The sequence below is a fragment of the Camponotus vicinus genome, unplaced genomic scaffold (assembly GCF_025532165.1).
Source record: "Camponotus vicinus isolate PSW18456_S1 unplaced genomic scaffold, iyCamVici1.0 SCAF_6, whole genome shotgun sequence".
Lineage (NCBI taxonomy): Eukaryota > Metazoa > Arthropoda > Insecta > Hymenoptera > Formicidae > Camponotus > Camponotus vicinus.
Window position 1 is genome coordinate 12,524,722 of NW_028141978.1, and position 27,363 is coordinate 12,552,084.

The following is a 27,363-nucleotide window of genomic DNA, read 5'->3' on the forward strand; positions in this document are numbered from 1 at the left end:
TATAATTGATAAATGATAATTGATAATTTATTTATCGATAATTTATTTATCATTTAAATTTGAATGCTTAAAAATTTGACATGCTTGATGATAATTATGAGTAATGCCATTTGAGCAGCATCTTATTTTAAATATATTATTATCATGTATATCAAGAAACTTATCAAAACTTATGTAAGTAATAAAATAATACAATATGTATGTATATACAGAGTGGGCCATTTTAATCCGTCCACGGGAATATCTCCTCAGGTAGGGGCGATAGCGGAAAATGCCTCAGACAAAAGTTGTATGGCTTGAAGGGGGCCATAAGATGGTGTCATTGGTTTGACCTTGAAAAGTCGTTTGAAGGTCACGTGAAGGTCACCTTCAATTTTTTAAATGGAACCCCCTATTTTTTATTACACACTCTTGTAGCTTATCTCGAGAGCTTTCCAAAACACTATAATTAAGTTAGTTTTCATTAAGTACTTTCCGAGTTATGAAGCTTGAAATCATTTCTTAATTTTACATAAACCGTAAAATATCTTGTAAAATATTCATTTTTCGATTATCTTACCTTAATACTTTTATGTACAAAATAATGAGAGGAATCAATTGGTGTAAAGAAAAAACAGTTGTTTTTAAGAAAAAATATGGAATTTGCAATTAACAATTCCATATTTTTTCTTAAAAACAACTATATTTTCTTTACACCAATTGATTCCTCTCATTATTTTGTACATAAAAGTATTAAGGTAAAGTAATCGAAAAATGAATATTTTACAAGATATTTTACGATTTATGTAAAATTAAGAAATGATTTCAAGCCTCATAACTCGGAAAGTACTTAATGAAAACTAACTTAATTATAGTGTTTTGGAAAGCTCTCGAGATGAGCTACAAGAATATGCAAAAGCATATAGTGTGTCCCATTTAAAAAGTTGGAGGGGACCTTCACGTGACCTTCAGGTGACTCTTCAAGGTCAAACTAATGGCACCATCTTATGTCCCCCTCGAAACCATACAACTTTTGTCTGAAACATTTTTTCGTATCTTTTAGACTTTACGACATATTTCGATGGCAAAGTTAAAATGGAACACCCTGTATATATATAATATATATAATAATATATAAATGTGTACGTATAAGAACAATGTATAAGTTAATATAGATAAGATTAAAATAGAAATCGAAAAGAGGAAATTACTTTCTCGATATAAAAGAGAAAAATGCTGGATGAAATTTCATTTCTTGATAATGGCAAAATTAATCCGATTCTAATCATTCCTTATAAGTCCATCCATGGAATTCAAGTATTCCATGGAACTTAAAGTATTCACTCTTCATCGAGCGATTTTCCTGTGCCTCGCGTACAAAATACATGACCTGAAAAGAATATGCAAGATATATATATTTATTCACACGAACTTATATATTAGACGAATATTTCTTGTAATTAACATCAGCATTTTGCAAGATTGTCCAAGGAGCCTCGCTTTACTTCAATGTAGCATAATCGCGTATCAGCTCAATTGTTCGACTCCTTTTATATTCTCAGCAAAAGAAGTGCCGTGAGCAAAAAGATAGCACCGTGAGCAACTGACGAATCGTGGGATAGCGATTATCAGAGGAGTTATCAGTCGTTCGGAGATATCATCGAGAGTATGATGTGTATATTTTGGTGTCGTGATTTCCCCACTGTCGTCATAAGCACCTTCAGAAACTAGATTCTCGTTCAATTGTGGAAATCGACGAGGGATTTTTTTCGCATCATAAAAATCATAGAAGATAACAATCGCGCAATATACGTAATTTTCAATAAATAAATGGACAGTAGTTTGACGTTATACTTAAATCCTCTCTCTCTCTCTCTTCGTGGTAAATGACGATTCACGAGCAATCCGGAGCCTAACGGCGATTTAAATAGAAATCGCGACTCGATATCACGATTCTTTTATCGCAACGCGTCGATTAAAATATCCTTTGAGTATCTCGACGTCACGGAAACTCGTGCTTTTTCAAGCAATTATTAATCAAATCGATTTTATTCCAATATATGATACTCGTATTATTATTTCGCCAAAATATGCCTTGCGATAATATTGCATGAATAGAAATTTTTCGAAACAATTATTCTCCAAGATATAATCTTCCTAGATAATAATTTTCCAGAAATTTATCGAAACTTCGAATTTTGATATCTTGTTCAGAATCAATTGCGATTCATTACCGATCACATTACTATCATTTATAATTGTCGATTATAATTGACGTAATAAAACTTGCATTGTTTTTAAAAATATAAGTCTATTCACAAAAATACTTTCGTGCTTATCTATACTGTACTTTGTTGATAAGAAATAGATAATTCACAAAGGTCGAAATTGAGATAAAGAACCACGTAACAGTTTTCAATAATATCTTTCGAGAAATTTCAATTTTTGAATGATGAAAAAAGAGGATAAACTGCTCCTTCTTCATAAATATTATGACTCCGATATCATCTGGTAAGGCTTCATGAAGAACTCCAATGTTGTATACTTTAAGGAGGACTTGGTGTCCATATTTTCAGACCTTTTTTTTTATAAAACTTCAGACATTAAACAGAAATATCTGTGATTTTTTTAAATTCTGTCTTATCCAGACGCAATCTCGAAAAAAGAATAGAAAATCGGACAGATCTATGATTTTGATTAATGCTTTTGAAAATAATTTTTAGCTGCATTTTCTTCGACATTAACATAAGATAATGATACACGATTCAAGTTTTGGAAAGTATAATTAAATCAAAGAAGAAAGATATTAATCTTTTTATTTTATTAAGAAAAGAAATGTAAATGAACAAATTACATCTCAGAACATTTTTTTGGCTATATTTTAACTTCAAATGGATAACTTATAATACTTTGCCTACATTTTAACTTCAAATAGATAACTTATAATACTTTAGCTATATTTTAACTTCAAATAGATAACTTATAACTTTAATTATTAGTTTTTCAGCTTATTTGTCGTTTGCATATATGTATAACATACAGGGTGGCCGATTTATCTGAAAACATTGAAATATCTCAAAAACTAAGCCCAGCAAACAAAAATGTTTCAGACAAAAGTTGTATGGTTTCGAGAGGGACATAAGATGGTACCATTGGTTTGACCTTGAAGAGTCATTTGAAGGTCACGTGAAGGTCACTTCAATTTTTTTAAATGGAACACCCTATATATTTTTGCACATTCTTGTAGCTTATCTCGAGAGCTTTCCAAAACACTATAATTAAGTACCTTTTCGTTAAGTACTTTTTGAGTTATGAGGCTTGAAATAATTTCTTAATTTTACATATACCGTAAAATATCTTGTAAAATATTCATTTTTCGATTATCTTACCTTAATACTTTTATGTACAAAATAATGAGAGGAATCAATTGGTGTAAAGAAAACACATAGTTGTTTTTAAGAAAAAATATGGAATTGTTAATTGCAAATTCCATATTTTTTCTTAAAAACAACTATGTGTTTTCTTTACACCAATTGATTCCTCTCATTATTTTGTACGTAAAAGTATTAAGGTAAGATAATCGAAAAATGAATATTTTACAAGATATTTTACGGTTTATGTAAAATTAAGAAATTATTTCAAGCCTCATAACTCAAAAAGTACTTAACGAAAAGGTACTTAATTATAGTGTTTTGGAAAGCTCTCGAGATAAGCTACAAGAATATGCAATGACAAATAGTAGGTTCCATTTAAGAAATTGAAGGTGACCTTCATGTGACCTTCAAATAACTCTTCAAGGTCAAACCAATGGTACCATCTTATGTCCCCCTCGAAACCATACAACTTTTGTCTGAAACATTTTTGTTTGCTGGGCTTAGTTTTTGAGATATTTCAATGTCTTCAGATAAATCGGCCACCCTGTATATGATGTTGTTTAATGAACTTCGCAGGAATGATGCATAATTAATGGCACATCATTAATTTATTCATTTATCAAATCTGTGAATGTGTAATATTTTTATCTACGCTCTTTTTATTCGAGAAATGATGAATATGATACTACTCTAGCAGCTTACCGCGTTAAATGTGTATTGCATGAATTTATGAAAGAGATTATTGTTGTAAACAAAGCGTTATTCGCTTTTAAATACTATGAAAATCATCATAATAATTTATTTTACGATAATAAAATCTTGCAAATAGATACTTTAGTTGTTCTATTGGGTGTGAGATATAATCATATTGCTAAAAAATATCTAAATATATAAAATATCACTGCTTTGATGGACATAGTTTATCAACACGAAGTCGATAAATTCTAAACTCTCTCTGTTTGCCTCTTTATCTGGTCTCTCTAAATTTAAGATAAGTTATGGTCTGTATCTTTTCACAACGCCACATGATTAATTTATTAAAGCAGTAAAATATTATTCTTAGGAGAAATTATATTTAAAGATATTTCTGTGTAAAAATAGATGAAATTTAGTTCTTATTATATTAATCGGCATTTTTATCATTTTCATTTATCATATCGCATCGAATTTTAGTTACGAGATACATTGCATCATGAAAGTAATGTTAAGATCGAGCACATTTTCTGTTCTTATCGAACAAATGCCTAAATTATCTGTAAACATTTTTGAAGGGATAGCGATGATGACATCGACTACGAGAATCTGGTGCCACAGGAGCATTCCACGAAAGAGACCAGCGTGATTAAAATCGGTATCCAGGGCATGACATGCCAGAGTTGCGTGAGGAACATCGAGGGGATGATCAGCAAACGATCGGATGTCATCAGTATCAGAGTTGTCCTGGAGGAGATGGCCGGCTATATCGAGTACAGGATGCGTGAGACGACGCCGCGAGAATTGGCGGACGCGATCGAGGACATGGGATTTACCGCCAATCTACCAATGTCCAATGACGCCACGAAGAATGAAACCACGAATACCCTCGTCTCCTTAGTACCTGCCACCAAGACTTGCATCATACACGTGGACGGAATGACTTGCTCGTCGTGCGTTAAGAACATCACCGGTGAGTCAATGTACAGAATAGAGAAATAAATCCAGAATATGTGTGAGATTTTTCAGAGTTCATCAATGACTGAAGAGTGTATCTAAAACTTTATTTTTATTTGTTACATAATTTATTTTTATTTATTACTTTATTTTTGTTTATTACTTTATTTTTGTTTATTACTTATTTTTATTTATTACTTTATTTTTATTTATTACTTTATTTTTATTTATTACTTATTTTTATTTATTACTTTATTTTTATCTATTATATAATTATTATATAAATATTATATAATTATTTTATTAAATTATTATATAATTATTTTTATCTATTATGGAATTTCCTTGTTCTTGTTTGGAAAGAAATGCTTTTATATCTGTATAAGCAGAGTTGTTAAATGCGTTTGAAACTTTGTGAAACTTTGTAAAGTTTTTTATCTTTAAATTTATATTCGCGAATCACATGTATTGTAGCTTCCACATATTAAATCGTTTATATGTATTCCGTAGGTGTTCTCTCCGAAAAGCCCGATATAAAGGACGTCAATGTTAGTCTAGAGGATAAAGAAGCCAAGGTCTCTTACAGCAGCGATGTAACGGCCGATCAAATAGCAGCGTACATAGAAGACATGGGCTTTACGGCATACGTGAAGGAGATAGACGGTGTCAACAAAGTTGTGAAATCTCTTGTTGTCAATAATAATAAAAAAGCGGAACTGATGCAAGTGAACGGTGGTGGTGACATCAAGGGACAATTGTCAAAGTGTTTCTTACACATAACGGTACGTTATACTTTAATCTTCGACTTTAAATTAATTTATTCAAACTCCCCATACAATATAGCGTTTCGTGTTAGTTATATGGATGATGGATTCGTTTGTCGATTAAAGGGTATGACTTGCGCTTCCTGCGTCGCCGCGATAGAAAAACACTGTAAAAAGTTATATGGTGTAAACAGCATATTGGTAGCGTTAATGGCCGCCAAAGCAGAAATCATGTACAATCCCGATAAAATAAGAGCGGTGGATATTGCTTCCAGTATATCGGAATTGGGCTTTCCTACGACTCTAATCGAAGAATCTGGGACTGGAGAAGGCGAGATTGAATTGAAAGTAAGATAATTGACTTATAATTTTAGATTGGTATTAATATATATATATATATATATATATATATATATATCGAATATATTTTATATATATATATCGAAAATTGAGATAGATTGTCGATTAGATGGTTGAAAATCGCGATATATTATCTTTATATACATAGTTTATATTTTGGAAATAAATTATTCTGCTTGCGATATTATTTTTAAATGTATTTCTATTAGTATAAAAAGAAAGATTTGTTCAAGAATTTATGATTACTTGAAAATATGTAGTGGGAGCGCTGCACGTTTTTGATAAAATTAATTTCAGATCTTGGGTATGACATGTGCATCATGTGTAAACAAAATAGAATCGACCGTGAAGAGATTGCCCGGTATACGATCGGCAGTGGTCGCTCTCGCGACGCAACGGGGAAAGTTCAAGTACGACGCGGAAAAGATCGGTGTCAGGGATATTGTCGAAAGTATTAATAAATTAGGCTTCACTGCCAGTTTGTTCAGCAACCGAGATAAAGAGAATAGAGATTACTTGGACCAGAAGTAAGGATAATTTTCTCACGATATGCGTAAGTATCTTCCTTGCAAGATAGGAATTTTTTGGAATTATTGTTTTTCGTGTTGCAGAGAAGAGATAAGTAAATGGCGAACGGCGTTCTTGATATCATTGCTCTTCGGAGTTCCGTGCATGATAGTAATGACGTATTTCATGGTAAGCATGTCCATCGACAACACAACGCATGAGGAAATGTGTTGCATAGTACCTGGTCTCTCCTGGGAAAATTTAATACTTTTCGTGTTCTCCACACCGGTGCAGGTATGCGCAAGATAGAATGTTTATCTCGCTTATTCCGTTATACATGATATGCAGATTTATTTCTTATATTCTCTTTCTTTGCGCAGTTCTTTGGCGGCTGGCATTTTTACGTGCAAGCCTACAAAGCTATAAAACACCGCACAACCAATATGGATGTCTTGATCTCAATGACCACTACGATCTCATACTTTTATTCTGTCGCCGTCCTAACTGCCGCTATGATAATGCAAGAAAATGTCAGTCCACAGACATTCTTTGATACTCCGCCGATGCTGCTAGTCTTCATCAGTCTAGGAAGATGGCTTGAGCATGTGGCAAAGGTACTTTTTCAACAATGATTCAATAAATCACTTCTGCGAAAAGATATACACGACATTAAGAACGCTTTGTTTTTTAGGGGAAAACATCCGAAGCTCTTTCAAAATTGTTATCCTTGAAAGCCACGGATGCTGTATTAGTTACGCTTGGTCCGAATAATGAAATACTATCCGAGCGTTTAATAAGCATCGATCTAGTGCAACGCAACGACGTGTTGAAGGTGTTTCAGGGTGCCAAAGTGCCTGTTGACGGCCGCGTACTGTCTGGTCAGTCGACCTGCGACGAGAGTCTAATTACGGGGGAGAGTATGCCAGTGCCAAAGAATAAGGGTTCAGTAGTGATCGGCGGATCGATCAATCAAAACGGACCGCTATTAATCACCGCTACGCATACAGGCGAGCACACGACATTGGCGCAAATCGTTCGCTTAGTAGAGGAGGCGCAGACAAACAAAGCGCCAATCCAACAGCTGGCCGACAAGATAGCCGGTTATTTTATACCTGTGGTTATATTAGTCTCCATAGTGACATTGATAATCTGGATCATCATCGGTTACATGAATGTCGAGCAACTGCCTTTGGTGCACAACGATCAGATCAATAAGAATGGCATAAATCGTACAGAAATCATACTTCAATACGCTTTTCGAAGCGCCTTGGCGGTGCTCGCAATTGCCTGTCCTTGCGCACTTGGCTTAGCCACGCCAACCGCGGTTATGGTTGGTACAGGGGTAGGCGCGATGAACGGTATTTTGATCAAGGGTGCCGAACCATTGGAAAATGCGCACAAGGTTAAATGTGTTGTCTTCGACAAGACAGGAACGTTGACGCACGGTGTGCCGATCGTCACCAAGATTGGTTTGTTTGTGAATGAAAAGATCTGCTCGTTGGCAAAGTTTTTACTGATCATTGGCACGGCAGAAATAAATAGCGAACATCCTATTGCGTCGGGTAAATCTTTATTATTATCATATTTTATCATATATATTATCATATTTTCTATGTAATTATATTGAATCACATGACAATTGTTATTTTTTCTATTTTAAGCAATCGTACGCTATGTAAAAGATACGATCGGATCAGATGCTACTGGGCAGTGCACGAATTTTCAAGCGGTTGCTGGTTGTGGTCTCAAGTGTAAGGTGTCCCACCTGAACGTCGCTCTGTCCGATGCACTAAAGTCTGAGAAGATCATCAATTATGTGAATCAGAGCAATACGCCGGCCGGGATATATAATCTCAATAACGTGCCTGTCGACAATATACCGATTGTCGAATCGACGCGGGAGAGACAAAATTTAGATCTGCAATTACTGTTAAATCCTGATTCGCAAGGCGATCGGAATATCGCCGATGACATGTACGAAGTCTGTATCGGTAATCGGGAATGGATGCGCCGGAATGCAATCAATATTCCACAAGAGATCGATACGAGGATGGTTAACGAAGAGGATCTTGGACATACTGCCGTCTTAGTTGCTGTAAATAATGTTCTGATCGCCATGATCAGCGTCGCCGACACTGTGAAGCCCGAGGCGCATCTCGCGGTCTATACCTTAAAGAAAATGGGATTGCAAGTGATTCTTTTGACAGGTGATAATAGGAAAACCGCGGCTTCTATCGCTAGACAGGTACGGAGGAGATTCTGTTGCATATAAAAGATTTCATTTTTGTGGCTAAATTCATGTTTATCGGCTTCTTCTGCTTTTCGGAAATGTACAGGTTGGCATCAGCAAAGTTTTCGCGGAAGTGTTACCATCTCACAAAGTGGCTAAAATTCAACGACTACAAGATCAAGGTTTAAGAGTCGCCATGGTAGGAGATGGTGTCAATGACAGTCCGGCTCTAGCTCAATCGGATGTCGGTATCGCTATCGCATCGGGTACCGATGTTGCTGTAGAGGCTGCCGACGTAGTTCTGATGCGCGTAATTATACAACAAGCAGAAATAATGCGTCTTAATCGTTGTACAAAAGAAATAATGTCGCATTATATTGCAGAACGATCTTCTGGATGTAATCGCGTGCTTGGATTTATCACGGAGAACGGTCTACAGAATAAGATTAAATTTCTTATTCGCAAGTATCTACAATCTCTTAGGCATTCCCATAGCCGCTGGAATATTTAGTCCCATCGGTCTCTTCCTGCAACCGTGGATGTCTTCCGCCGCCATGGCTTTAAGTTCAGTTTCCGTAGTGGGAAGTTCTTTACTATTGAAACTGTAAGTAGATATATTGCCGAATCTTTGACTGTTGATTTGAAATAAAATTCTTTAATGACATTGTCTATTTTATAATCGATTCAAATATATTTCAATGCATACCGATTCTTTGTACAGTTATCGGAAACCTACTAAAGCCACATTGGAAACTGCAGAATACCTAGCAGCTATACATGCCCACTCCACAGCGCGAATGATTGATTTAGACGCAATATCACTTCATCGGGGATTGGACGATTCAGTCGCACCGGTCATGAACAGATCAACGTCCACATTATCCAGGTATGCGCAAACGAATGTGTTACTCTCAGGCGTTTCGCAAGACTATAATAACTCTATCGCTTAACGCATATATGTATAGCTAATTGCAAATTGATTTTAGCAAATAAAAAGTACATTATTTATTTATACTAATCTTGTACAGCGCCAGAATTATTTTTGATAATATAACACGCTCTTCCTTATTGTTCATTCACACATATATATTAATACAAATAATATCACTGGAGAATTAAACCAAATGTAACTAATCAATAATTATATGCTTGGAATATCATTTATAATTTATGATTTAATTACGTTCATTTGGTAAGCGGTTCTTTTTATCTGTTTTTAAACATTTATATATTGATAATTGTTTTTGAAAGGTTTTATGTATATGTTTTATGCATAATCTCCTTTTTACTAATCATTTTGAATTATGATGTACAAGTAATGTAAATATTTTTTTTAAAAAACAAATATATTGAAATAAATTCATTTTTTTTCACATGTTGTCACTCGCATTCGATAATAAAGATTTAAAGGTATTATTCTCAATTTTCATGGATTAATAAATATAAATAGTATTATATATATAAATAAATATATATATATAAATAGTGTGTAATCGTCTATTAAATTATTGCTTAGTTGAAAAGAATATTTCTGTTAGTGTTGTAATAAAAGTAATTTATTAATCATCGTAATAATGATTTGTCAGATATTTTTTCCCGAAAAAATTTTGCTTATCTTCTGATAATATTAGTTTATGACTTACAACAAAATATAAGACTGAAATTAAAAATTCATATTATTCAAGAGAAATATATCGTCAGGAAACTATATATATATACAAATATGTATATATTTTTGTTACATATAACATTTTGTAAAAAATGAATAAATAATAAAATGTATAGATTGTCGAGTGCAATATATTTGCTAAACTGTTGTTATAATGTATTATAAGTATGCAATTTTATTGTACAATTATTTTATGAATAAATACTCATGTGTATTTCCAGATAGATATAATATTGCTTCATTAATCCTAATTATTTATTGTTGATATGTATGCAATAATAAGTTGCCTTTTGTTTGTGCTTATTAGAATATAATTATATTTCACATGTGAAATATTTTACTTTTATGTATTTTAGGTGTAATCTCGTTATTTTTCCACTGGGAAAGATAACAAATAAGTGATTCATTGAAATGTGAAACTTTTTTTATAAAAAATATCATATACTAACATATTAACTTACAATCACTTGCAAGGCAATAAATAACATTTCTGTAACAAAAAAAGACCTATAAATTACTAATTTATTGTAAAATACTTCTGTGAAGCTTATTAATTCACTAATAGCGGAAGCAATTAACTAACATAAAGGTTGTCTATACAATTATTATTAAATTTTGTCTTGCATCGTGAAATTTATTTACAGAATATTTGGAAAGTCAAAATCCGATCCCGAAGGCCATCTTCTTGGTGAAGAAGTTGACGAGATTGATTTGGCTATGAATTTTTCACATTATCGTAAAAATGCGAAAAACTCTATAGATATAACTCCTGTATGAATCTTGCAGGGCTACATATGACAAACATGTTTCTTCCATTGACTTATATTTCATAGTAAATTAATAAAAAATTATCTATATTTTTAATATCTTTTACAATTAACTGTAAGAAGTTAACTGTATAGTCAACTAATAATTCTATTATTTATATTTATGATAATTTTTATCTACCGTATATTAGACATAAAAGTTATCAAAAATGATACTATTAACTAGTACAAGACTTTGTTGCTTTGTGAGTTCATACATAGATTAACAAATATATTTTTAAATAGACTTTGTATATTAAGTGTAAAAAAGAATATGATTTAATTTAACAAGTCTTTTATATTGTTTTTTTATTACAATTAACAAGTATAAGTCTTATACCAGTACTTTTTGATACGTACTGCATACAGGTGTACTTAATTTAAATAGCACAGGAAAGGGAAATCATATTTTATACATTAAAGAGAAAATATAATATATATTGTTTATTATAATTTGTCATATTTAGTTTTCAATTATACATGTTAGTTCTTTTGTCATTTTAGAAGTGTTTTATACTTAAATCAATTTGCATTAAACTAAAAATGTAAATATAATGATGAATGAACTAAATATGTAAATGTAATGATATTTAAAATATAAAAATAATTAGACTATAATTGCCATTAAATGAAAAAAAAAAAAAAAAAAAAACACGTGAGATATATTATATATTTGAACGTATTTATTCTTTTTTTAAATACTTAATGTATTATATAATGTACGTCAAATATCTAAGAAATGTAAGTTTGTATATTAAAAACAAAAATCTCTTTTAACACAAATTATTATGTATACATTAATAAAAGCATTTTGCAATAAAAAACAAAAATATATATATCAAAATGTCAAATATTACTATATCAAAATATTTTTAACAAAAAACATATAAAAAAACATATAAAAGAGTTTTCTGAGATATATAGTATTTAAAAAAAAAAAATGCCTACAAATTAGTATATCACATCTTTGTGTAAAATTACTATTGCTAATTTAATCTGCAAATAACATTAAATATATTTTTTTTTAAATATTAGATATGTTTGATGACCAATTTTTGTCCATCTCCTTAATATATGAGTAAGATTGAGATTCTTCAGATGTATTGGCTGTATTTGTTTCAGGAACAAAATTTGTAATGTCATATATTATATCGTTTTCATTGGATGTATTTTGCGATAAAGTATTTGTTGACTCAGAATCCAATCCATGCATATCAGTAGCTACTGAGTTTTCAAAGGTAGATATTGCAGATATTGGATTGAAATTTTTTTCCTTGTACTGATCCACAGACATGTTCACTTTTGCCAAATCTTTATTATAATAGTTACATTGTGTGCTAGTATTGTCTGTATAAAGAGAAGACGACGATAATGGTTCAGATGGCACAGACGCGTCCAAAGCAATATTTGTATTGTTATTACATGGAATCGTTAAGTGATTTATATGAGTATTCCAGTTATTTAATGGGGACATTATGTTTCTCCTTGCCATCACATTGTTGTATCCATTGTTAGTTGCATTATTTATTGTATTGAAACCGCTATAAAATAATCTTTTAAAATTGTAATCTGCTTGTAATGGTTGATAATTAGGAGGAAAGTAATTGAAAGATCCTACTGTAGTATTCCAAGCATTATTAGAAGTAGCAGCTAATGGAATATAACTTAAAGTGTTGTTGTTGACTATTTGTTGAAATGCATTGTTCATTTTTGGAAAAACTTCGCCGCATGCATGCATGTTGTTCCACATATTGCTCGTACAGGCATTGCACGAACAATGAAAAACTTTATTTTCCATACTAAGTAATTTATGGGAATCTGTAGATTTAATCGAAGGCTGAAAGTATGGATTTTCACTTTGTTTCAAATTGTAATCAGCAGCAGTGTATGAATTATGATATTGCTTATCATTAATGAAGCCAGATTGTTCTACTTGATTTTGCGTATTATTGTTTATGAAATTATGACCACTTTTTGATACAATTGGCCAAGGGTTAGGATTCATCAAAATTGGTTGTTTCTCAGATCTCAAATTATTGTAATCTAGATACTGTAACATGTTTCTATTATTATTTAAATTGTAATGTGATTCTTCTTGTTTTGCTATTCCATATGGAATATATTGCAATGCATTGTTCGCATTATTAGGCATAATGTACCTAAATGGTGGTAACATTGAGTTTTCATATCTTTGAGGTTCAAACTTCTTGTATAACATTGTTAATATCTCATTTGGTATCGTAGTCTGTGCTATTTTATTTGATTTCCTTGTTGTCTTCTTCTGCTTTAGTACCTTACCGCTGATAGTTGTTTTCACATTTTCTTTCTTATCATTTACTGATAAACGATTACTTCTTCTGATTCTTTTACTGTTTACTTCTGTGTTCATCTTTCTGTGTTCTTCTATCATTTTATCCGCTATAACTTTATCACGTTCATGTGCTTCATTCCCAATAGAAATATATCTTTCTTCATAATGTACTTTTTTATCCTCGCAACTTTGAACAGCCTCATTTCCTGGATTTGTGGAATTCAACATATTTGGTGAATATACATTATTACCATCAGCATCATCAGGTTGTATCATTGAAACACACTTGTCCATTTCGTGTTCTACTTTTATGATTTCATCAGTTATCAAATCTGAAAGAAGAAATATCTCATATTTATTAATAATTCAATAAAAATCAATAAAATATCACAAATAAGTAAAAAAATATATTGTTATCTAAATAAATAATTTCAAGAAATTCACATTCTATTAATAACTCAATTTAATTCGGAAGTAAAACTTTGTGTAATTAATTTTTATCATTTTTCAAGACAATAAAAAAATCATAAGCGAAGTAAAGAAATTATTTAATCGTGCAATTTACTTTACGTGGCTCTCGTGCTTATTTTCCGATATAACTACGTACCTTGATTTTCCATCATAGTCAAAGGAAATTTTGTTGAAATATCTTGATGTATTTTACGAAATACTTTAACTCGAGAGCCGAGAAAGAGCTTCCTAATAAAATGTCCTCACGTTCTTTGTTAAATATGTCGCAAGAATGTTAACCAAAAATGTTAACGCCTATTAATTCGATCAAACCATAATATCTGTATCATTGGAGAAATTTGAAATTTCAGTCTTTGTGTGTCGATGGTGTCGACAATAGTGCGTCAAATGCTGTCCAATAAAATCGCCAAGAATGATCTCGATTTTATTGGACAATAAAAACGCGCTCTTTTCAATTTAATAAAATCTTTGATATACATAATCGATGTTTGTTTTCATTTTAGTTTAAAAACAAAAAAGCTAAGTATTTTCAATAATGAAAAGATAAAAAAAATAGGCTATACATTTTTTCCTAATTTCAATGCACGTTATTACATCAGAATGGCAATTTTATTTAAAATATTTATCTTGTAACTAATTTTATTATATATATGACTTTTTAGTATTATATCGAAATAAAAATCAATCAGTTATAGAAATGTTTCTTTCAAATATATTTAATGTCTTAATTTTACATCCTTGTTAATATTTTCATATAATACATACATACGTAAATAAAGAATATTTTATATAGCTAAAAAAATTAAATTAAAATATAAAACAACGCATCCATAGAACATTTTATAATAATTTAATACTGTGTATGTTCGTGCAAAATTTTGCAATAATTATAAAATTCTCCATTTTCGGTTACTATTAACAGCATGTGATTCAAATAAATAATTTATACATATATCTATACAAAATTATATAAGAAAATGTTAAAATTATAAAACTATCAGATATTTGCAAAGAGCTTTTTCAAAAAAAATATTTTTCTGATAGCTATTGGTAGCAATTAAGACACATGATTTGCTCTTCGCGATTATATCTGAAATAAAAATTCAGTTATAAATTTCATGCATATTTAAAGCTTTGACAACAACGTGACTTGTAACTTACATAGGTAGAGAGCAATTCTGACAGAACATTTCTGAACAGCCAGTGCATGCAGACAGACAAGAAGAACATAATGTCTGATCACAGTAATAGCATTTGCTTATTGTAGATTGATCTATCAGTCGACAACATCCGCAAAGATCCACTTGGATATTCTAGAAGAAGGAATGTTGCAGAATCATGCAATCTGTCAAGTTATAATAGTCATATACAACTCACATTAATAATCTTATCGCTTAATTTCAGTTGTAATTTGTCGGTCAGTAGCATCTGTTTTAGATTGGACGTTGATTTTAATTTACAAGGCGACAGTGGAGGTAGATCTATAAAATCCATTTGCGCAGATACATTCAATTTGTGGGAGAGTGCCTTTGCACCTGTCCTTAGCAGAGCCAGGGTCTTATCTAAAAAATTTAATAAGAACAAAATATTAAAGCAACAAGGTGCATTATTGTCAAGAATTACAAGTAGAGACTTTTTAATATAAAGAAAAATGTAAGAATAGATGCAGAATTAATGAGAATAAAACAAACATCTTACCGTAAACATCCTTCATCCGTTCGTCTCTCGACACGCCGTTATCTACTTGTTTCTGTCCGACGTGCACTTTCATCTGCGGTAGCAAGTCCGCTTCGAAGGGACAAAGGCGTTTCGGCATTTTTAAAGCCAGCGTTTAGCGAATTCGATCAGCATAAATCGCTCTACTATCTCGCTATCACGACACAATACTCGATGCTTTTAACATTGATTGCGCAGAGTCATCTTATCTTCGTCAGAGAGAAGAATGACCGACACCATGGCTCGCTTTTATTTTAGGTTAGGTGAAACCGGAAATAAGTTAGCACTGGAAGTTCATATTTTTTAATAAACTATAGCTCAAACGATTGCTCCTCAATTGCTCCGTCCGAATCTACAATTGCTCCTCTTCTAAAATTAATAGTTTTTATAATATTTACAAAAAACAAAATTAACCATTTTTACTGAAAAACATAGTTCTAATGGTTTTCGGCAATTATATCCGGTATAAAACGATCCCTAATTGCTCCCTATTGCTCCATCATTAGTTTAACGATTATTGCATTATTTTATCGAAAATTAACAAATAAATCACTTCACAAATGACGACGACGCCACCTTATCGGAACTAAATGTTTAAATAGTTTTCGGCAATTATATCCAACATAAAACAATTGCTCCTTAATTGCTTTGCATTGCTCCATCGTTATAATTAATAATTATTGCATTTTTTTTATCGAAAATTTTATCGAAAATTAACAAATTAATCATTTCACTAGTGACGACGACGCCACCTGTCGGCCACTTATCGGAACTAAATGTTTAAATAGTTTTCGGCAATTATATCCAACATAAAACAATTGCTCCTTAATTGCTTTGTATTGCTCTATCGTTATAATTAATAATTATTGCATTTTTTTAATCGAAAATTAACAAATTAATCATTTCACTAGTGACGACGTCGCCAGCTGTCGGCCACTTATCGGAACTAAATATTTTAATAATTTTCGGCAATTATATCCAACATAAAACAATTGCTCCTTAATTGCTTTGCATTGCTCCATCGTTATAATTAATAATTATTGCATTTTTTTTATCGAAAATTTACAAATAAATCATTTCACAAGTGACGACGTCATCACTTGTGAAATGATCTTTTTCGTTAATTTTCGATAAAAAAAAATGCAACAGTTATTAAAATAATGATTTTATATTGGATATAATTGCCGAAAACTATTAAAACATGTAGTTCCGATAAGTGGTCGATAGGTGGCGACGTCGTCACTAGTGAAATGATTAATTTGATAATTTTCGATAAAGAAATGCAATAATTATTAATTATAACGAAGCAATCGTTTTATGTTGAATATAAGCGGGCCATGACATCTCTCAGTCTTCTCTCTGGTAGGATGTTCAAATGCCGGAACAACAGCGCCTCTGCACCTATTTAAAGCTCGTAGAACTACATAATCACATTCATTTTTTGATGCTGCTGATAAAATTTCTATTTGGTGCGTGTCCATGCTACGTCGAAAATTGTAGAGATCAGGAATAAGTATGGAAATATGAATTCAATGTTTTATTAGTTGCACATTTTTTCATTCTAGTATATACTAACTGGACAGGTACATATTGTTATTATTGAAATATTTTTATATATATAGTGTTCTCATTTAAAAAACTCTTTCTAAAGCAATTATATCTTAAATTTATAAGAAATTCGAATAGATGCATTAATGTGCACGATGCACATCAAATAATATTTTGTATAAATTTACAATAGGTAATAAGCAATATATAATAAGTAATTAAAACATTAAGATATACTACAAATTATTATTATTATTCATATTGAATACAAATATCAGTTGGACACATTCATTCATATACACATACATACATACACCATACAATGAATCATTTAATTTATTAAAAATCAAATATTTCCCTTATAAACACATATTAGATAATTAAAAAAACAAAATCCGTTTATATAAGTGCATTTTATTATATTAAACAAGAAAATCTGAAAAAATGATTTATCCGAAAGTTGTACAATTGTTTTCACTATTTTTGTTGCTTCTCATATAATAATTCAAGAATTCACTAATACGCGTGTGAATACTACAAAAGTCAATTTTATTAATTTTAATTTAATTAATTAATAATTTATGAGCATTAATCTTTACTGATATATATATTTTTACTATATATTTCTTTTTATTATGTTTAATCTTATGGATATTACATAGTACAGTTATCAAACTAAAATGCAATGTGTAATCATGCAATATTACATTTACTGAAATAAATATATATATATATATATATATATATATATATATATATATATATATATATATATAATGAGACCTTTTAAAGCGTTTTCAATTTAAAATATATGATTGTGTAACATACAAACAGTCAAAAAAACAGCTAGATTAGGTATAAACATAGGTGAACAACTCAATCTTATCAAGGTGTGTTGTACGAAGTATTTCTCGGTGATTGCGTTTGAAGAGTCTGTTGCTGATTTGACATAGCTTGTGTGGAGGCTATCGTCGTAGGAGCGATAACTCGTGCGTATACAGCACCACTCGTGGCTTTTAGTCCGGTTGGAGTAGGGATTACTTTGAGTCCATGCAATGTTTTAATATTAAGCAACTGACTTGGCAAAATAATCGGTTGTTGCGTTTGTTGTTGTTGTTGCTGTTGTTGTTGCTGTTGCTGCTGCTGTTGCTGCTGTGGCTGAGAGGTTGATTGCTTGCCTAATACTACATTTCCACCACTGGTGCTCACCGCAACACCGACATTCTTATTACCGCTAGCTAATACGATAGGTTTTCCCGCGAGTTGAGCGGTGACCATTCGAAGAGTCTGAGCCTGTTGTGGTTGAGATTGTGGCTGATGTTGGCTTACTGTTATTATTTTTGATGGACTAGATGATGCTTGCGCTTGTGATACCACCTACAAATATGAGCATTATAAAAAAAAATATTCTATTAATTTTAGAATCAACAAATACATATAAATGTTATAAATTCTTGTTTAATTTTAATTTCTTAATTTTTGATAAAACTATTTTAATATTTTTCTATCTTTAATAATACGAAAGAATGTTAAATGTAATTGTTCTTTTAGACCTAATACTTGTTATAAATAAATCTGACACTTTTTAACAATTTTTTTATTTCCAAAGATTAATATATCAAGTTTTCAAATTTTAATATATTTTATCTAATTTTACTGCCCTCTGTTTTGTTTACTATTGTTATATTATTTTCATTGTTAGTGTAATAGTGTATCATTACAAACATTATATCTTTCTGACATTTATGTAATTTTGCAGTTTTCTATTATCAAAATTATTTTGTTCCTGTTAATAAATAAATTTGACATCAAGAGATACAGTAGTGTTTGGCACCAAGACGTGGAAAAAGTTATGCGCAACAGTAACAAGGCTGCCTATCTCTATACGCGAACTGTTAAGCTATGAATACTTAAGATGGGATTTCAGTGGCTAATCGAGTTATTAATAAATTTAATCAATAACTTATTCAGAAGAAAAATTATATATTATGAAATTTAATTCTTTTATTATGATTTAATATTAAAATTATTATGCAATAATACACAAAAGTAATGCACAATATGATTGTGTATTTTAATAAGCCATTTGTATATATATTTTTTAATATGCTTGTATGTGTACCAACTTATATAGACACATAACTACAAAATATTCTCAGATAATGAATTTCTTGAAGCATAACATGTATTAATAAAGATAATAATTAAAAAATAATTAAGAATAAACAAAAAAATTTAAGGTAACAAAACTTGGTACCATTACATTAATTTTTATTCATTTGATTGTAATTATATATATATATATATATATATATATATATATATATATATATATATATATGTATATACACACACACATATAGCAGCATTTATAATTGTTATCTTTATTACATTTCAAGAAACTCTTTATCTGAAAATATTTGTAGTTATGTAGATTTATTTATATATATAAGCATATGTATAGATAGTATGTGTGTTTATATGAGTTGCCTATATTATATATAAGCATATTAAAAAATATACACAAATGCCTTAGTAAAATACATAATCATATTATGTTATTAGATACAACAATTATTATTATTAGATACAACAATTTTAATATTAAAATATGGTATGTATATAATAAAAGGATTAAATTTTATAGTGCGTATAATTTTTATTCCTAAGTAGCGCATTCTCTTCGAATAATTATTTCTGTAGAAGTGATTTAAGCATTTAATAATGTATTAAACACTTTTTTATGTAATTATTTTTTAGAGAAATGTACAGAATCACTTTCTTCTGTAATAATTTTTTAGACAAGCATGTGAATTTAATCTTTTATTTTATATATTTTTTGTTTTTAAGTTATTAAAAATTCTATAAATTAACTTTAAAAAATGTTTTATATAAAATGCGCACGTAATATGTTAAGTGTGTTTACCTGATATTGAGCTTGTATAACTTGTTTGCCTTGCCTATTAAGTTGATTTGCATGACCAGTGGTAGCCAATTTCAATCCTTTCTGGGCGAGCAAACTTTCGACAGAGATAATCTGTCCTCCACTGCTATTTGTTAAAACTTTCGCCAATATCTTCTGCTGCTGCTGCTGTTGTTGATGGGGTGATTGTTGTATTTGCACGGCAATCGGCTTTCCTCCGATTTGCGCGATTATACGTTGCATCCCCGGAGTCTGCTGTATAGGTTGCTGTTGACTAGCTACAGCACGTTGTTGTTGAAGTTGTTGTTGTTGTTGCTAATATTAAAATAAAATTAAAATCAAATCAAATAATATAATAGCAAAATTTATTTGCAAAGTTACCTTTAATTGTTGTTGCTGCTGTTGTGATTGATTGTTTGATGATGAAGATTGTTTGATAAATATAGTCTGGCCCTGAAGACTATGGCCTGTGAGTAATGACTTAATTTGACTTGAACTAACTAATTTAATCTGTGATGCTAAGAGAGTTTTGCCTGGTAATACATGTGGTTGTTGTTGTGATTGCTGTTGCTTTATATTAGTCGTTTGTAAAATACTTTTCCCTGCTTGATTCGTTACTATAGTTGGTTGTTGTTGCTGATTTTGCATTTTTGTACATGGCAATATTGTCGTCAAATTCGTTGTAGTTCCGTTCGTTACATTAGAACTACTGCTAGCTGAAATAGGTTGTTGTGCAGATTGCAATACAGAATGTCCGGCCAGACGAATAGTTTGCAGACCAGCGGATGTAGATACTTGAATTTGATGATGTGGAAAATTATGCTGATTTGATTGTAGGAGACTTTGTGTGGCATTTGTTTTAACTATAGCAACCGGTTTCCCTCCAATAGTAGATGTCTTTTTCACCATAGTTATTGGAGTGAGTTGCGGTTTCGTTTCCATTGAAACATAATCACGATCTGTATTCGTTATATTTGTCGTCGCAGTCGAAGAAGTTACAAGTGATGCATCTCCCGAAACAGTAGTTTCAGTGGTAGAAATAGTTGATGTTGTTATCGCGCTGACTGCCACTTCTACATTAGTATTAATGGAATGTTCAGTGGAGCTAGGATGTTCATTAACAACTTTCCCTTCAGTTTTACGCTGTTCTTTCCTATAATAATTATACATATATATTACATACACCCATACATTCATGCGCGAACGCACACACACACACACACACACGCACACACACACACACATACACATGTCAGATATTTACTTAGATACAACAGATTGTGCAGGTATAGCCGTTGCTCGCCTTTCTTTTTTGAGAATTTCCTTAGTATTTGGAGATTGCTCCTTATTCATATTAGTTGACTTGAGAATTGGTTGTAGCGCTTTATTTCGTGATGTATTCCCAACGTTTTTTTTATTCTTTGCAATACCTTGCAATTGCTGATGAACCATTTCTAAAATATAACAAAGCTTTTTATATAATCACATAAGCAAATTGAATATATAAATACATCGAAAACACAATTACAATAAATAATTAATAAAATAAGAACAAACCGAATTCAGATTCGGACCGTCCTCGATGAAGATAAAGCCATTCTTTTCGACGAGGATAATATCTAACACAAGGATCTGTTTCATAATGTAATCTATCGAGAGCTCCTGACACCACTGAATGGAGATATCCTTCTTTTTCATCATTGTCTTGTACTTTGAGGTATTGTGAATCTTTCAGTAACTGACAAATATCAGCTCGAGTTCCTTCACCATTAGGAAGTCGGGCGGTAGCATCTCTAACTAATGCTAAAATCGTTACGAAGTTCGGACGATCCTGCACCAGCAATGTATGCTCTCGCGCTTTAGATTGTCCCGAAGCTTGATTAATATAATCAAATTTAATTAGTTTTACATCTTTATATAAACATATATATGTTTGCATACACACATATATAATTAAATAAATGCGCGCACGCATATATATAATTTAAAAATTAATATATGTACGACCAATAATATTAATAAGAATATTTCTATAAAATACCAAACAAGTTTCATACCGATGTTGTGTTGATAAATTCCTTTCACCGGACCAACTACAGACGCGTAACCATGCATGCGATAAGTAAACGCCTTATGAGGTGCAGCATATCGCATACGTTCTTGTCTTCGAAATTCTTCTCGTTCTTCTGCTGTGGATGGGCGAACTTTCCATTCTGTAGGAAATAATGGGCGAGGTGGTTCTGAATCAGTTGCAGTGGGTCCAGCATCTATACTGGTAGATTCCAACACAGGACTTCCGCTTCTACCACTCTGTGAGCTTCCGCTTGTGATCGCGTTATTATTCATATTATTACTTAAAGAAGTAAGCTGAGCCTGCTGTGGTTTTGTAGCTGTTACAGCACTAGCAGTCGAAGTATACGGTGGTGTCAATACATCTCTATAGAAGTAAAATTATTTGTTGAATATAAAATTTTTTTATAACAGAATCATATCTAACTTGTGATTTGTCGTACGAGTATAACTAGATATTAAATGAATAGAGATAGGGACATTCGTAAACTGATTAAACATGAGAGAAATTAAAATAAAATGCTTATTTACGAGTGCCTAGTTAATTCTACTTTACAATATAGCAATCAAGAATTAAAAAGTTTATATTATAATACATAACTATGATACATACTTATACATAAGAAATTTTGCACACAAATCTTGTAATCGAGTATCAGAATCTCGTCCTGCACCAATCCATGCATATACACCTCGACCTTTATTTTCTAGATAGGGTACAAGCTCCTGGTCTCGTTCTTGTCGCTGATCCAAATCTTGAGAATATGTCAATTCGCCAGCAAGAAAACCTAGAGCTAATGGAACCAACGTAGGCCATGAAGATACCAAAGAATACCTACGAATATATAGTACTAGTTATATAATTTGTTAACTATTACTTTCTTCAACATCATAGGATTTTATTCGACGTTACCAGTCATTCAATGGTGAAATGGGATTGCTTTGCCACTGCATTACTGCCTCTTTCATTTCTGCTGCGCTCATGCGATATTCACCCTTAGATATGAAGGCATCTCGCAATAGAGAGAAGAAGCATGCATGTGTTTCTTGCATTAATTCTGCTCCATTGTTATCTATAGTATTTTCATTTGATGGTACAATCACTTCTTTTTCTGGTATCGAAATAACGCTCTCATTTTCGCACCTAATGTCAATTCATTGATTTGAATATTTATGATTATAATTGTAATATAATACTAACTGTAGATATAGAAATGATAGATTTACTTGACATCATTGAGTATATCAATTCCATCATCCAGTTGGATTGGTAACTGTATCATATCAATACTATCTAAATCAAGCTCCTTCTTAGATTCATTTTCCTCCTCTTCTTCAGTTTCAGCTAATATATCTTCATTTATGCCCGAACTTAATTCTGTTTTAACTTCATCATATTCCATATCTTCAACTTCTTTCTTTATTTCTAATGCACTGATTATTACTGATTTGTTATTTTTTGGAAACATTGGACTCCTGTAAATAAAAAATATGAGAAGAAAATAGCATAGTTTTATGTATCTATGTAACTTAAATAATATCAATCATAATTACATTTTCTTTTTAAGTGTTTGATGTGTTTCATATGCATCAATTGGTTCTGATTTTATAGGTGTTGTTATTCTATTATAATCCATGTCCGGAATATTAGGTTGTCTATTATCATCTGTTGTGTGGGAATAATCACTATTGTCACTTTCAAGTTTCACAGAATTGGAATTCGTAAATTTTAATGCGGGTGGACATAATGAATTTTGTTCCAATTTGATTTTCTTCTTGGCAGATGTAATTTTCATGAAATTACCAACTGAAAACTTGTGCTTTTGACCGATTTGCGACCTTTGTGTAAGATCGGCAAGCGCAATTCCTTGAGTGTTCAATTCTGGATGAATCTATGTAATCAATTTTATTTAAATAAATGATTCTAACATATATACCTCCTGGACAAAATTAACGCATAATTTTTTTTCACTTTTTCTTTAAAATTCTTCATTAAAATTTAAATATCAGCTTTTAAAGAAAAAAAAATTATGCGTTAATTTTATTCAGGAGTACATAAACATATGCATAAAGAAAACGAAAGATTATATACATACATCACGACGAGCCCTTCGTTTTTTATGTGCAGCTAACATGGCGCGATAAGTTTCTTCTGTCTGTTCACGTACAAACAGTGATCTGCTCGAAGCATATTCCATTCGCTGCAGAGTGGAAAACACAGGCCGAATTGTCTCGTCTTCGTGGTTGAGTTGTAAGCCTTTAACTAACAATCCTTGAAAACTCGTGGTAGAACGCCGCTTCCTTTTCTGTTTAGCCCCGGACGTTTGATAATAGGGATAATTCTCCTCGTTTTCGGATGTTGTATCAGCAGACAATCTTGTATTGGTTCCAAGTTCCGCTCGAACTGCATTTAGCTCCTCCATATAGCGCAGCTGGGTCTTCTCTTCAACTATCATTCATTTGCGCGTTAGTATTGTCTCCCAGAAGTTATTATATAATTCTCTGCCAAATGGCTGAAGTGTGGGAGGAGTATAAACAGCCGGAAAATATTTGACTATATTTTGCACATGAAATAAACACTTACCCATTACTGGTTTTGGTTTGCGCCATTGAAATTTAGATACTGTTCGATTTGCTGGTTGGCTGAAACCTTGTTTATATGCATTGGACAGTAAACTTTCTCGTGACTTAAGTAATTCTTTTGCTAATTCGTACGAACGTTTCTGTTCCTCAAACAATAATCTTTTTTTCTGCGCTTTATGAACTAAACTGCGTATTCTTTTAATATCGGGACGATAATGACCAGCGGAAAGATGATTGTGAAATGCATCTAATGCTGTTACACCAAATCTACAACAAATATATTATCCAAAATGATATAATATTAAATTATTTTAGAAAATATTTTATCTCTTTTTATTTTGCAAAAAATTTATTTAATGATTTCTACCTATTGTTTTCTCTGTTAAATAGCATTTGTAGTGATTTTTCCATTTGTGCTTCTATATTGCAATCTTTTGGAAAAGTAGGTAAAAGATTATATAATGTTTCTCTTTGACTTTCAGTAAGACATTCATTCCAAAAATGTGGATAATCTAACATTTCCTTAAAGATATTAAAATATTCACAAAAATCCTGTGGCAATTTTACTTTAGTATTGGCAGCAATACAAGTTTCCCATCTCTAAAAATCAATTTATTAGGTAGTAATAACAATAAACTTTATTTATTTTAGTAAATTAGCGAGCGTGAAAGCAGTACAAGATGCAAATCTTACCAAAGTGTCAGGTGGCTCTATGTTTTCCATATATTCTGCATTTTCATTCTCATCTTCATCTTCTTCTGCAGAATTATGGCTTTCGCTACTACTCGTAGCATGATCTGCACTATCCTCCTCACTGTCTGTTGTTGTACTACTGCCGCTCATGGTACTACTGCTACTATCAGTCCTAGAATCGTGCGTCGAAGCTTCATCTTCTTCTTCCTCTGCACCGCTATCTTCACCAGCTGAACATTCATCTATCTACAAGTATAATGCTTATTAATTTATGATGTTCATTCGATTGATTTGTATGTGTGTATAATAAAGTAACAAAATAATTTCATATAAAATGGGGAAAAATATTTTAATATTTTTTACAATATATCCTTTCCTATAATGATTCTTGCCAAATTTTTCTCTGTTACATTAATGCATTAACTATTATTAAGATAAAATGTATAAATAGTTGTAAAATATATCATGTCTAATAGGTAAATGTAATCTGTGTTATTGTTAAAAATATATGCCAAGGCTTGAGAGAAAGAATTTACAATATTATAACATATGGAATTGTATAATACATTGTATTTATATTAGAAAATAATTATATAGCATTGATTTTTCACACACACACACACATACACATACACACAGTAATTAATAAAGACCAACCTCCATTTTTGTGAGTGTCTAACTTTGTACACGTCTCTTTTTATAATGATTTGTATGGTTTAGATAATAAATTCTCATACACCTAATAATAAAACATGTAACTAAGATGTAACTCCACTGGAAAAAAAATCTAGATATTTTCTTGCTTATATAAACACTTCTATCAGTACAGAAAATTAAGTCTGTTCGTATTGTTTGCACTTTTTACTCTTAGATCCGTATTTATAGTTTGTTCTTAGATTGGACGCATCTAATTCATCGAACATCATTGAATTCTATACAGGGTGTCTGGAAAGGTAAGGTCAATCGAATAGGAGGTGAAAGAAATTTTTTTCGTATTCGCTATGGTTTAGAAAATACGCATTTTCGAGAAAAATGTTTTATACAAAAATTGTAGAGTTTTGGAAAGTCCTTGGGATAAGCTACAATAATATGCAATAAAAACTGAGGATACCCATTAAAAATGTCTAGGTTATCTTTACGACCTTGAGAACGCTATTCAAGGTCATACTAATTTTTCTGTGTAATGCTTCACTTAAAACCCTACAATTTTTGTATAAAACATTTTTCTCGAAAATGCATACTTTTCGAAATATTAAGGGATTTCAATACTTTTTATGCACCCCTATAAAGCGCTGTATTTTCTAAACCATAGCGAATACGAAAAAAATTTATTTACATTATGTGTTCTACTCATGCTCCTCTTTCACCTCCTATTCGATTGACCTTACCTTTCCAGACACCCTGTATATATCGAAAATCGGAATGAAGGGGGGAAATAGAACCGGTACAATTTTGAGGAAGAGACATTTGTATATCATGAGACCCAGTATATTATATGTATGAAATATATAAATTATAATTATATATAATATAGTCCCTACTTTCTTTATCTCTATTCTTATCCTCTTCTCTCGCCGACTTGAGACACTCTATTGATTTACTCTACCTTACCAGCTGATGGTCGGAATGTTTAAAATCTTAACATGATCGACGTTGGGGGAAGGGGGAAAGCAATAAACCCAAAGGATGAATGAATGAACAGCATGCCC

The 27,363-nt window shown here is 31.3% G+C and overlaps 4 protein-coding genes across 8 annotated transcripts in view; 1 reads left to right on the forward strand and 3 right to left on the reverse strand.

Moving 5' to 3' along the window:
- Atp7 (copper-transporting ATPase 1) overlaps positions 1-12,171 on the forward strand; it is an 18,016-nt gene extending 5,845 nt beyond the window's left edge. For 3 of the 5 annotated variants that reach the window (XM_083102436.1, XM_083102438.1, XM_083102440.1), the window contains 12 exons: positions 4,625-5,019; positions 5,514-5,785; positions 5,894-6,115; positions 6,425-6,654; positions 6,739-6,928; positions 7,015-7,248; positions 7,326-8,196; positions 8,296-8,879; positions 8,971-9,174; positions 9,248-9,468; positions 9,586-9,750; positions 11,178-12,171. In XM_083102436.1, the coding sequence (XP_082958562.1) occupies positions 4,625-5,019; positions 5,514-5,785; positions 5,894-6,115; positions 6,425-6,654; positions 6,739-6,928; positions 7,015-7,248; positions 7,326-8,196; positions 8,296-8,879; positions 8,971-9,174; positions 9,248-9,468; positions 9,586-9,750; positions 11,178-11,310 (3,721 nt within the window). In that variant the 3' untranslated portion in view covers positions 11,311-12,171. Of the gene's footprint in view, positions 1-2,355; positions 2,491-4,624; positions 5,020-5,513; positions 5,786-5,859; positions 6,116-6,424; positions 6,655-6,738; positions 6,929-7,014; positions 7,249-7,325; positions 8,197-8,295; positions 8,880-8,970; positions 9,175-9,247; positions 9,469-9,585; positions 9,751-11,177 lie in introns of those variants that run through there. The other 2 variants (XM_083102437.1, XM_083102439.1) reach the window with 2 other exon arrangements.
- LOC145973205 (uncharacterized) lies at positions 11,789-14,689 on the reverse strand. The gene is made up of 2 exons (XM_083102444.1): positions 14,258-14,689; positions 11,789-13,982 (listed from the first exon to the last, which is right to left on the reverse strand). Exons 1-2 carry the CDS (start codon positions 14,271-14,273, stop codon positions 12,364-12,366), a joined length of 1,635 nt encoding a protein of 544 aa, XP_082958570.1. The 5' UTR covers positions 14,274-14,689; the 3' UTR covers positions 11,789-12,363.
- A 121-nt stretch (positions 14,690-14,810) lies between these two features.
- Positions 14,811-16,593, reverse strand: LOC145973214 (uncharacterized). The gene is made up of 4 exons (XM_083102456.1): positions 15,820-16,593; positions 15,499-15,683; positions 15,283-15,434; positions 14,811-15,211 (listed from the first exon to the last, which is right to left on the reverse strand). The coding sequence occupies exons 1-4, from the start codon at positions 15,935-15,937 to the stop codon at positions 15,166-15,168; spliced, it is 501 nt and encodes a 166-aa protein (XP_082958582.1). The 5' UTR covers positions 15,938-16,593; the 3' UTR covers positions 14,811-15,165.
- A 1,547-nt stretch (positions 16,594-18,140) lies between these two features.
- On the reverse strand, positions 18,141-26,479 carry Nfrkb (nuclear factor related to kappaB binding protein). Its single transcript, XM_083101983.1, has 15 exons — positions 26,312-26,479; positions 25,655-25,900; positions 25,329-25,561; positions 24,963-25,228; positions 24,475-24,827; positions 23,933-24,270; positions 23,606-23,854; positions 23,292-23,522; positions 22,992-23,213; positions 22,366-22,745; positions 21,866-22,183; positions 21,573-21,762; positions 20,690-21,461; positions 20,312-20,623; positions 18,141-18,762 (listed from the first exon to the last, which is right to left on the reverse strand). The coding sequence occupies exons 1-15, from the start codon at positions 26,315-26,317 to the stop codon at positions 18,271-18,273; spliced, it is 4,608 nt and encodes a 1,535-aa protein (XP_082958109.1). The 5' UTR covers positions 26,318-26,479; the 3' UTR covers positions 18,141-18,270.
- Between the last annotated feature and the right edge of the window lie 884 nt (positions 26,480-27,363).